The sequence below is a fragment of the Monodelphis domestica genome, chromosome 4 (assembly GCF_027887165.1).
Source record: "Monodelphis domestica isolate mMonDom1 chromosome 4, mMonDom1.pri, whole genome shotgun sequence".
Classification (NCBI taxonomy): Eukaryota; Metazoa; Chordata; class Mammalia; order Didelphimorphia; family Didelphidae; genus Monodelphis; species Monodelphis domestica.
In genome coordinates this window covers 421,215,008-421,227,815 of record NC_077230.1, presented here as the reverse complement: position 1 = coordinate 421,227,815, position 12,808 = coordinate 421,215,008, and the positions used below count along the sequence as shown (strand labels likewise).

Below are 12,808 nucleotides of genomic sequence, written 5' to 3'. Positions count from 1 at the left end.
GACACAACCCCTTCCCTAAGCCCCAGTAACTCCCACCCCAACTGGAGAGCATTTTAATGCCCGAGGAAGGGAGTTGAGCCTATGGGGACCACTTTAGTGGGAGGAGAGTTCCCTGGGTCCTGGGGAATCTGGAATTTGGGGAGGAGCTTGGACCCTGAACTGTCAGGGTTTGAATCCACAAACAGATGGCCCTCCAGACCTCCCTGGGCTGCAAATGCTCCTGTCGGAGCCAAGAGCTGATGTTTCATCTGGGAGAGACCCAATGGAGAATCCCCCTGGCCCAGATTCTGATGGTGAGTAAATTTAGGGGACAGCTTTGTTTTTCTCCCTAAAGCCCTTAGCTATGGATTCTAGTTTGAGGTCAGGATAGGAGCCTGACTTGACTGATCTCTGCTGCTGGACTCTGCTTGTGAGGACTCTTAATCATGCCAGAGAATTTTGCTTCATTTGGCAACACTCTTTCATTGGAGCAGAGGGGTTCATAGCCCCAGCTCCCTAGGAGAACCCTGCCTGTGCTCTCTGGACCTGACCTTTGAGACTTGGTCCATGTACCCTTTTTGTGAGAGCTTTCTTCTTCCTGCTTTTTTCCCATTTGGCTCCTTCTCTTTCCTACTAAGGTGCCACCTCTTATCCAGAGCCCTTTTGTGGAGATCATCTCCAAGACTCAGGAGTTAGAGCCCCTCCTGCTGTCCAGGCTATCTTTTAAGGACCTCCCAAACCCACATATGAAGTCCTGCCTCTTTCAAAACTTCGTTTCTCTCTGAATTTCCTTCTGTCTCTTTCTCTACCTGGAAAAATCCCTTTTCTTTTTGACATTTCTTCCAAACAGATGTATATGATGTACTGCAATGAAATGACACAAAACAGAGGCGGGATCCAAAAGGCATTCCAGAGAATTGGGTGGAATTCATCAGGTCATTAGAGACAGACAGGCTTCCTCAAACTCTCTGGGACTGGGAGCTCCATGCTAGTCAGCAGTGTGGAATAAAAGCTAAAAAAGCTCTTACTGCCTGGACCAGCAATGTGATGGGCCCTTACTTCCAAGAATGAGGTGGCAAGAGAGAGAGCCTTGTCCTCTGCCCTCGACAGAGCCCGGACTGTTCCTTTCTCCGCTCCATACATAAGTCATCTGATATGGGGATCCCCAGTGCCCCTCAGAGGGGTTCTCTCCCAAATATCCTTTCCCTTGGGTGCCCAACTATTAACCTGCCCAGTAGAAAAATGTGTTGATTACTTTCACCAAAAGCAAATGCTGAGAACTGTCCACTCCCTGGAGAGAATTAATTACGAAGAATATCCTGTCCTATGTCTCCCTTAGGGCCCTCCCCCTATACTTCTGTCTCTTTGGCTCCAGAGATCCAGAATTTGATTGGGGGGATTGGATAAGAAGATACTAATTGAGACAATAGACTCAGAAAAACTGCAGGCTACAAAATAAACCTTCAATATCTATTACATTTCTGTGTAATAATTGCAAAATCTAAGAGACCACCACAGAGAAGGAAACCCCATTCCAAATTACTATAAAATGCATCATGCTGGGAATTGATCTACCAAAGTACATAAAAACTTGATTGTTTAAATTAAAAGTCTCCTTAAGCAAATAAAAGAATACCTTAAGTGATTGGAAGAAAATTCAGTGCGCTCAGGCCACTGTGACAAATGGAAATGCTTCCAAAACTGATTTATATAAATGAGCAAAGAAATTCCTCATATAACTTGATAAAACAATTGAATCTATTTGTTCAAACAAAATATGTAGAATAGCCAGGGATATGTTTTTTTTTTTTAAAGATTGGAATCAGAATAGCACTTCCAGACCTCAAATTGGGCAGTCTTCAAAACCTTTTTTTTTTTTAAAACCCTTACTTTTTTGTCTTAGACTCAATAGTGTATTTATTGGTTCTAAGGCAGAAGAATCAGTAAGGGCTAGGCAATGGAGGTTAAGTGACTTGCCCAGGGTCACACAACTAGGAAGTGTCTGAGGCCAGATTTGAACCCTGGACCTCCCATCTCTAGGTCTGGTTCTCAATACACTGAGCTGCCCAGCTGTCCCCCTCTTCAAAACCTTCTTGAACATATAAAGATGTAGATGAATGGAACAGGCTAGACCTGTGTTGGCAAACCTATGACACATGGGCTGGAGAATGCCAGGTGGAGCTTCCCCATTCCATTGTGCCTGAGGACATTTCTCACATGGCCTGCTCCTCTGCCCAGCAGCCCAGTGGGAGTGCTTCCTCCCTCCTGTGTCTGGGGTAAGGCAGGGTGTGTGGTGGTGGGGGAGTGGGTTTGAGGCTCATATGAGGTGTGAGGGTTGCATTTTGGGTACTCTTGTCTCTTAAGTTCTCTAAAAGGTTCATTATCACTGGACTAGGCAAAGGAGAATTAGAAACAATGGAACTCCACACAGTGTTTGATAAACTGGAAAACAAAATACTTAGGAAAGATCTCTCTTTTTGTAACAAAAACTGCTGGAAAAACTGGAATGAAAATTGGCAAAAATTGGGTTTAGACCAACACCTTTCATGATGTTCCACAATTCATCAGTGGATAATGGGACATTATTATTGAAGATGATCTATAAAAAAAGAGAAGCAAATCATAGACCTCTCCCAGGTATGAGTAGGAGATGAATTCTTAGCCAAATGAGTGATGGGGGCACATTACCAAAGAGAATATAGAAAACTTTGATTACATGAAACCAAAAGGCTTCTGCAGAAACATAGTTAATGCACTTAGCATAAGAAAGGAAACAGAATGAAGGAAAAAAAATCTTTATCAGATTTCTTCAATAGGGGTTTGATATCCAAGATAGATAAGCAATTAATTAGATATATTTTTGTGAATAATACAGATAGATATATTCCTAAATGAACTATTCCTACATAGGCTTAGAGCTAGGATAGTAATTATAGCTAATATTTATAAAGCACCTACTATGTGCCACTCTGCAAATATCTCATTGGATCCTAGCCAGGAGATATTATCCCCATTTTCCAGATGAGCACACTAAGGTTTAGTGACTTGCCCAGGGTCCCACAGCTAGATTTGATCCCACCATCTCAGAACTCTCAGATGCCAAAAGTCAGAGGAGGAACATAACAGCAGAAAGAATCTATTGGACTTGGAGAAAAGAAGAGAGACATTTTTTGTCTGTTGCTGATCCATGTTCATAAATTGGGGCTTGGTGAAACAGGACCCAGGAGTCTAGTGCTGTACAGTCCTCCCAAGGACTCCTCATTCATACATATGAGGAAAGAGCTCAAAGGGGGCACAAAAGCCCAGCCTTCTTTCCTTTCTGACACAGTGGCTGACTCTGTAGCAGCCATCCATGTTTTGTATTTGAATCAATGCAGAAGTATTCATTAAGACTCCTCTCTCACCTGGAATGTAGCAGTAAGCCTCCTAATTGGTCTTGAACTCAGCCTCTCACTTAATAAATTTCTCTGCCATGGAGAAGGCAGTTAAGTGATACCCTGATCAGAGCACTAGTCCTGCAAGTGTAGCTCTTACTCTGTGTTTACCTCAGACTTACCTGTGGGAGAGTTAACGGGGCTGATCTTCTTGGAACAATGGCTGAGAGACACATTGTCCTGGGCCTTTCAGGACAAAAAGAGCAGTTTTCATCCTGAAGGACTCTGAGAACCCCCAGCCTGTGGTCTGCCTATTAGGAATGTCATAACCAAACCTCCAAGGTCTGCAGAACCAAAGACATCCATTGGGATCGTAGTGAGATGGGAAGGAGGGGCCATTAGATGAATGGACAGGAGATAGCAGGGGTGTTTAGGACTTGGAAATCAAGAGTTTTAGCAGTTGGTTGGATACGAGCAGAGATGAAGAGGAGGGAGTTAAAGTTGACTGAGGTTTGAGGGCTGAGTGTCTCATCAGCTTCCATGGATCAAGCATCACTTCTGGTCTGGTATATTCCACCACCTCTTGGCCATCTCAAACTAGGTTTTCCAGTTTCAAAATTGAACTTGTTATCTTTTCTGCCAAGCCCTTCTTTCTTTATAACTTCATAATTACTCTCATGGGGGTGACTGCTACCTTCTCTTACATCCTTGAATTCTCACTCTCTCATACCTCATATCCAATAAGTTGCCAATGTCATTTCCACCTTTATAACATTGTCCTTCAACCATCCCCTGCCTCTCTTCTAACACTGCCACCATCTTGATACAGGTCCTCATCCTCTTATTCCTGGACTGTTACAAAAACCTGATGGTTCATCCCCTTGCCAGAAGCCACATCAGCCTATTCTCCCCTCAGCTGTCAATCAACTAGTGGCTCCCTATCATTTCAGGTTTCAAATATAAAATCTTCTCTTTGTCCTTAATAACCCAGTTCCATATTCTGCCATCCAGTGACACTTAGCCTCCTTGCTATTCATAGGAAACTCTACAAACCCCTCGCTGAAACTCTTCCTTCTCGCTTCTGCCTCCCAGCTTTCCTATCTTAGCTTAAAGTCCCACTTTCTCTTCAAAGCCTTTCCCAGTCCTCTTCAACCTTGGTTCTTATGCCCAGTGTCTCCAGTTTATCCTGTACAGACAACAGCCTATTTCTGTATCAGTTATTTTCATGTTGGCTCCCCTTGAGGGAGAGAACTGTCTTTTGCTTTTCTTTGTATCCCCAATACATGATCGGTGCTAAATCAAACTTGTTCACTTGATTAACTTGACTAGAAGAGTGTGGGGGGAGATGAGGAATGACCTACAGGAAATGGGATTTGGATTGAGTCTTAAAAGAAGAGAGGGAAGCAATGAGGAGAAAGTGAGAAGGCAGATTACTCCAAGAATGAAGAGTCAGTAGATGGAGTGTCCTGTAGGGTAGCAAGAGTCACTCTGGCAGGTGACTGGAGGATGGACTAGAGTGGGGACAGTTTTGAAGCAGGGAGATAAACTCAAAGCTGATGATTATAGGCCAGGCCTGAGGTGATGAGAGTCTTTGCAAAGGTGGTGAATATGTCATGGAGGAAATGAAGGGGGCAAGATTAGGAGACTGATTGCCTACATGGAGAGAATGAGAGTGCGGAATCAAAAGGCAAGAAACAGGTTGGAAACATTGCCTTTGAAAAGTCAGGGACATTGAGAGACAGAGGGCCCCACGTGATGGATTTTGCAGAAACCAATATATTAGAAACCAATAACTCTCGAAGACCAGAGACTCTGAGCCATTTCTGACAAGGTCTTCTAAACTTCTGCTTGTCTGCCTTCTGATTGGCTTGACAGTATATCACCTTCCCTGGCAAAAGTAAGACAATCCCGACTGATCAATATTTCAATGAGGTGGGCTGAGAGTCACCTCATCTCTCCTTGTCAGAGAATGGGAATGTTGTTCAGGCCATTCAGTTGTGTTTGATTCTAACTTGTGCCACTTGGGGTTTTCTTGGCAGAGATACTGGAGTGGCTTGCCATTTTCTTCTCCAGCTCATTTTACAGATGAGGAAAATGTGGTTAAGTGACTTGGACAAGGTCACATAGCTAAGAGGTGTCTGAGGCCAGATTGGAGTTGATGAAGATGAGTCCTCCCGACTTCAAGTCCAAGATGCTAGCCTCTGCTTCATATAGCTGTTCAGAGAATGGGAATAGTCCTCAGACAATAGAATTAGGCTGCAGACAGTGGGACTGAATCAGTAGAATTTGGATTTAGTGGTGATGATGGATTCCTTTAGAAAGGAACTTGCATTTGAGTTAAACAGATGGAATGTGGGTAATATGGTTACAAAGGCTGACAGTGCAAAGTGGAGGTACAAAGTTTTGTTGTTGTCTGGTCATATTCAAGTCTTCATGATTCTATTTTGTGTTTTCTTGGCAAAGACACTGGAGTAGTTTGCCATTTCCTTCTCCAGCTCATTTTACAGTTGAGAAACTGAAGCAAACAGAGACCTGCCCAAGGTCACACAGTTATTACTTTTCTGAGGTTGGATTTGAACTCAGATTTTCCTGACTTCAGACCTAGTACTCTATTCACTTCACCACCTACTTACCTACCTAACTCCTTCTTCTCTTCCTCTCCCTGCCCCCATACAAATTAATTAGACTTAAACAACTATTTTTGTTGGGACTATATAGGAGCTGAATAAAGATTGAGGTAATTACAAGAAAAAGCTTGAATTTTAGACAAGTTACTCTAGATTGTGGATGAATGGTAAAGTTACACGGGTAAGGTATTTAGATTCACCAGGTGGCATGGGAGAGCATTAAAACTATGCCAGCTTGATTTGTCTTAAAAATAGAATTAAAATCAATTTTCATTTTTACAGAAACTGAACTGACTGGGAACATAGTGGTTCCCTGGACTGTACTGTGGAAGTGGGTTGAGCACTGGGAGAAAGACAGTGAGCTCTGTCAATATGGCAAATAAATATCATTGGTAACTTTGGAGAAAGAAGTTTCAGTTGAATGAGAAGTCCAAAGCTAGGTGGCAGGGATTTGGAAGAAAATGAGAGGAGAGAAATGGAGGTACCAAGTTTCAAGGAGCTTTCCTGAGAAAAGGGGATGAGACTTATCAGGTAATAGCTATCAGAGATGACAGTATCAAGTCAAGATTTATGGATTAGACAAAAGAGTATAACTAGGTGACTGGGAAGGAACCATTAAATAAGGAGGGATTAAAGAATAGAGATTGCAAGGATGATATTGTTGCAGTCAGTGAGAGAAGAAGGGAGTATTAAGGGGGTATAGAGAGGGATTGGACTTGGAAAGGAATACGTTCACCTCTCCCTTGGAGACTGGGGTGAAGGAGAATGTAATTGGAGATAATTGCAGGAGGGTTTGAGATTAGAAAGGGAGAGGAGGAAACTCGTGGGAAATGACCTCAGTTTTTCAGTGAAGAACTAGGTGAGGTCCTCAGGTGAGAAAGTGAGTAGTGGGGAGAGAAGACAGAGTTTTGGTAGAGCTTCTATAGTGAATTGGATAGAAAAATCCAAAGTCCAACCACATGGACTTTTCTTTAAAAGATACTGAAGCCATTTGGGAGTTGATTGGCTCATGGAACTCAAGATTGGAACATTCCTGGTTGATGAATATAGAAAGGAGGTTCAGCCCCTTCTTGAGATTAGACCAGAAGACCATATTGGGCAACATAGGGACAACTCAGTCAGTAAGGTATGGTCAATGAGTATCTTTGTTGAGCATCCTTCCCCTGCTATGACAAAGTATATCTTCTTTGGTCAGCACTGTAAGAAGTCTCCCATCACACCCCCAAAACACTCGAGCCTCTCTGGGGGCTTAAGAGACCTTTGTGGAATGGAGAACTTCCATTTTGACTTTGGAATTGTGAGTTGTAATTATCCTTGTCTTTTGTAGCCTTTTAACTAGGGTGGTGGGTGCAGGACTCTGCATCTGGGTCCCATATTATTTGTGTTGAGAAGTTTCTTTTGATGAGTTTTTTAGCTTTCAGCAGCTGTGTAAACTGGTATCCATTCATTCCCCTCCAGGAAGTGACTTTGATAAGCAGCCTATGGCTCCCCAGTAGTGGTCATCATCTGCCAAGATTCTGCCACCTTCACTTGATGAAGTAACCCAGTGGGAGCTTAGTATGCTAGGATTCCCATCTCCCTCTGTCTCTAACTGTTTATGAGACATCAGAGAAGTCCCTTAACCTCTCTGGGCCCCAGTTTCATTTGTAAAATGAACCATTCCTCTGAGATAGCCTTTGTAATCTGTGATTCTGCAATTCCACCCTCTGACTGCTTTTTCTCTCTCTCTCCCCTTGACTGTCCTTTGTCTCTATTCCAAGCCTTCTCCCCCAACCTTGTTTTTACATCCACTTCCTTCCCTTTCATGCCTTTTCTATCTTTTTATCGAGCTCTCCATTCCATCCTTTACCTTTGCCACTCTATTTCTTTATCCACTTTCCCTCTTTTCACATAACCGCCCCCCCATTATTTGTCTCTCATTTTCTTCCTTTCTGTTATCTCTCTGCCTTCCAGTCTCTTATACTCGCCCTCTCTGTCTGTTTCTTTCTTGATTCTGTCTGTCTTTTTCTCTAAATGTCCATTCCCCGCCCTCTTCCTTGACAAGTTCTGCCCTCAAAAGAATTACAGCAATTTTATTTTGGAAGAGACCTTAGACATCACCTTAGTCAGTTACGTCATTTCGTGGAGACCATGAAAAGAGAGGAGACTTGTCCAAGATCAGCCAGTATTAAGTGTAAGAGCTGAGCCTCAGACTGAGACCTTTGGGTTCCAAAGACTTTGTTCCTATCTCATGTACCATCATCTTCCATTCTCCTCTTCCTCCATGTTCTGACCTCTAGAAGGTCCCAGGGCCCCTTGGTCAAACTCTGAGGTGCCGAGAAGGCCCCCTTCCTCTGACCAACATATCTCTGCTGACCTGCTGCACCAGCTTGTTCCTCAGGCAATAGATAAAAGGGTTCAACAGTGGGGCAACAGTGGTGTTGAAGAAGGCCACCCCCTTGTTGAGGTCCAGCCTTCCTGTCAGGGTGGGATTGAGGTACATGATGATGCAGCTGCCATAGGAGATGGAGACCACCAGGAGGTGGGAGGAGCAGGTAGAGAAGGCCTTGTGCCGGCCCTGGGCAGAGGGCAAGTGTAGGAGGGTCCAGATGATGCAGGTGTAGGATGCTGCTGTCACAGCAAGGGCACCAGCCAGGGTACACACAGCCACCAGGAAGGCAAACAGCTGCAGAAGCCTGGTGTCAGTGCACACCAGAGCCAGCAGGGGAGTGCTGTCACAGAAGAAGTGGTTGAGTACCTTTGGACCACAGAGTGGCAAGAGAAGTAGCCAGATGCAAGGCCCAGAGAGGAAGAGAAAGCTCCCAGCCCAGCAGCCCAGCACCAGTCCCAGGCAGGTCCGGCTGGTCATGAGGGCTGGGTACCTCAGGGGATAGCAGATGGCTAGGTACCGGTCCACAGACATTATAGCCAACAGGAAGGACTCTGCAGTGCCCAGGATGAAGTAAAGGACCATTTGGGAGAAGCATCTGGGAAGGGAGATGGTCTTCTGGCCTGTGAGAAGGTGGCTGAGAAACTGGGGAGTGACGGCTGAGGTGAAGCCCATCTCCAGCAGAGAGAAATTCCTCAGGAGATAATACATGGGGGTTTGTAGGCGTCGGTCTGCCAGGGAGAGGACCACGATGAACAAGTTGCCCAGCAAGGTCAACAGGTAAGTGGGCAGGAGGACAGCAAATAGCAGGAGCTGCAGGCCACGAAGATCTGTGATACCCATCAGAATGAACTCAGTCCCCTCTGAGTAGTTCCCCAGTTCACTCCACCTTCCTGGAGTCATCTGGAAGAAGGCAGAAAGGAGGTCATGTGGAGGGATCTTTGAAGACCCAAAGAAGTCTCTGAACAAGGATTTATTAAACACTTTGTGGCAGCTGCTATGCCAAGGGTGAGGGGACACAGAATGGGAGATGAAGGAAGTCCCATCCTACTTGTGAAGACAACATGTAAATACCTAGGTGCCCAGGACATATATGTGCGTGTAAGGCATGTGTAAGTTGTACCGTTTTTAGATAATGGAAGATACCTTCAGAGGGGAGTGTATTAGCAGCTGGGGAGGGCATTGTGAAGGCCACCTATAGAAGGGGGCTTTGAGCTAAGACTGGAAGGAAGCTGAGAGTTTATAGGCTGAGATGAATATGTGAATGTGGAGAGTATTCCAGGGATGCAACTCAGGCCAGGAGCAGGGGGACAGAGACAGACAGACAGACAACAGGAAGCTGTTGTGAGTGACAGTATGTGGAGTGGAATATGGGAAGTGGAGAAAGGGGACAAATTGTGAAGGGTTTCTAATGGCACTCAGGGCAGCAGCCTCTGGACGTGAAACGGCCAGCCAAATGGTCCAGAGCACAGGTAGATGGGAAAATCCTATAAGAGCGAAAGGCTGGAGGGAATGATTGGAACCAAGTCCATAGCATGGATTCAGATTGCAGGGAGCTGAGAGTGAGCCTATCACCTCAGCCAAAGCTGAGAGGGAAGAAGTTCAGTGAGAAAGCTATCTGTAATAGCCCTTGGGGGTTGTTAAATCAGGAATTAGAGGATGCTACTTCCTGCCTTCCCTGGCTTCCTTCAAATGCATCTAAAGTCCCGCTCTTTGGGAGAAACTTTTTCCAGTCCTCCATTACTCTTTTGTCTTCCCTCTGAGATCGTCCTTCATTTCTTTCTATAAGTTGGCCCAGGCTTCTGACTCGAAAGGCATTAGGAGGGGGGATGGAAGAGCACTAGTTCTGACCAGATTTGCCAGGCAACCTTGGATTTGTGTTTTCCACTTCTGAAAAATTAAAGGGATTGTCCTGTCTCTGATTAAATCTAGCCTTGATTGAAGTCCCTGAAAAGATTTTTCTTCAGACTATTCCTAACCTCCTTTACAGACAACAAAACTGAGGACTAGAGAGGGGGAAACGTGGGAGAAGCAGGGTTCTTGTGTTTTGGGGGTGGCCCCTGACTGCTCTGGGGAACAAACCCACAGGTAAACTCTGCACTGACTCTGCGACACATCACAGTTCTGGGAAGGTTCATGGACCATGATGGCAGAGGAGGAAACTAGGCCTCTTAGATGTGAGATAGGAGCTTGCTCATAGCTGGACAGTGTTTGAAGTGAGCCTGGAACCTAACACTTCAGACAATTTCCTGCCCAACTGCAATGGGACCCTAGACCTGTCTCCTCAGAAGATAAGACCAGTGCCAGCTCTGACTCTTTAAACGATCAGCGTCTTAACCCATTCTTGCCTGCTCAGGATGAAGCTCTGTACAAAGTCAGTGTCCTGGGCCCTAGGACCTGCACATGCAGACTAAAACTGGAAGGGCCATGTGGCCACCATTCCCAGGAGCAGATGGTCAAGACAGAACTTAGGTCAGATTGAAGTTCCTTTGCCACAAGGTCCCAAAACCTTTTTTTCTGGTGTCAGATATGGGGCAGGGGGGGGGAGACCATGAAAAGACAGAGCAAAAGGTCAAGACCCAGAGAGACCCAGAGAGAACTGTGTTCTAGGACAGCACTGGTCAGAGACTGAGAAGAGGAAGGGCTTAATATTACCTTGGTGAAGAGCCATGAAATCTGGGGCAAGATGGATCGAACCCAGGGACACATTGAGGGTTTCTGTCACTCCATCCTCACACATGAGGACCAGAGAGGGCTTCCTGTATCTTCCTTCTCCTATCATGAACCTCCCTCTGAGCTCCTGTACCTAAGACTCTCTTGTGACCAACTTAGCCAAGAGAGACCTAGGAAACATCCAAACTTTTAATGGTCTCCCATGGGTCTAATTAAACTTCTGCATCTGAACTTTCTGGAAATAGAACTTGCCCAGGTCCTGACCCTAGGGGTGAAGGGTTATGTGTTATTTGATCTCCACTATGGTGGTGCTAGGCAGTCACGATGTCAATGCAACAAGCAGTTATGACTTTCCTACTCTGCATAAGTCCTCTGCAAAGAAAGATTTCCCATTAAATGCCATTGTTTCTATTTCATTGGATAATTTCATTGTTCCCAACCAACCAGACTAAGGAGAGATCTGTGGCTTCAGTATTTCCTTTGTCTTCTATTCCTGATGAAAGGTCAACTTACGTTTGCCACAAAGAGCTTGGCAGTAGAAGAAATAGAAATCTAGCCCACTGAGTGCAATTTCTCCTGTTTGTCTTAACAAACAAACAAACAATTTATAGAGGTCTATACCTCAGCTCTAAATGCCTGACTGTAATATTTACAACCAGTGATTGCCTTTTAATATGTTGACAATCCCACCCAATGTCCATCCCTTAGTCATAATAATTCCATAGCCACACGCATCTCCTTTTAAAAAACCTACCAACTTCCCAAGGCTGATCAGTTTGCAACACAACCTCACTCTCTCCCAAATTAATTTGCTTTACTTTCTCATTTACAACCTACCTTTTTTTATTTACCTTGTCTTTGCCCACAACCTTCTTGTCCTTCTTGAGTCTAATTCTTCATAGCTACACTGTACTCCTCTGGGTTTATATTTAATCTTTTAAAATTCGTTTATAACTTTTTTCATTGACCTGGATCATGCTACTCTGTTCTCCTTGGTAGTCTTCAAGCAGTCAGTCAACTCTCCATCTTGAGAGAATGCCAGGACTGATCCTAGTCTGTGCTCCTCCTGGGTGGGCCCTGGATCTAGACATTTCAGAGCAGGTAGCGAATGCAATAGAACTGAGTTTCTTTCTTCATCAGAAGAGGATCCTGGGTGAGATTAGGAACAAACCAGAATGTTCCTCCAAATAGCTCAGTGATCCCCAAAGACATGGAAAAGGCACATAATATCTTTATCCTGTGAAATTTAGAACAAATCACGTTCACCAACTTTTTGTGTGTGTGTGAAACATGTTTGAGTTGGAATCGATGACTTCTAAGGTCCCTTCCAGATGTAAATCCACGAAGACCTGATATAACATCCATCCTGCTTAGGCCCTAGACTGTCACAGATGGAATGAATATGAAAGGAAAAAAAAACTATTCCTTTTTCAGAGAATAGAAAGAAGGTCCAAAGAGGAGATCAGCCTTGGAAAGGGTGACCAGAGTAGGAAGAGAGCTAATATGCATAGAAGTGAGAGCTTTAAAGCTGCTTTGGGACTTATTCAATCCCTTCCTTTTCTAAGAGTCACTATTATTATCATCCCTATTTTAGAGTTTAGGAGCCTGAGGAAGACAGTTCACATTAATCTTCCCTGATTTTTCTAAAACCATCCTGTCCTCATTTCTCATAGCACAACAGTCATATACTACTACAACTTGTTCAACCATTGCCCGAATGATTGGCATTCCCTTAATGTCCAGTTCTTTGCCACCAGAAAAGGTGCTGCCATATTTCTCCCCTTTTC

The 12,808-nt window shown here is 44.5% G+C and overlaps 2 protein-coding genes across 2 annotated transcripts in view; both read left to right on the top strand.

The window, feature by feature from the left end:
* Positions 1–12,808, top strand: part of LOC100010077 (zinc finger protein 665-like) — a 131,891-nt gene that overhangs the window by 29,890 nt on the left and 89,193 nt on the right. The window lies entirely within an intron of this gene.
* The window catches only part of LOC100618583 (zinc finger protein 665-like), a 32,378-nt gene that overhangs the window by 8,096 nt on the left and 11,474 nt on the right, over positions 1–12,808 (top strand). Inside the window, exon 2 of the mRNA XM_056796283.1 lies at positions 186–293. Within this exon, the coding sequence (XP_056652261.1) occupies positions 186–293 (108 nt within the window). The remainder of the gene's footprint in view (positions 1–185; positions 294–12,808) is intronic.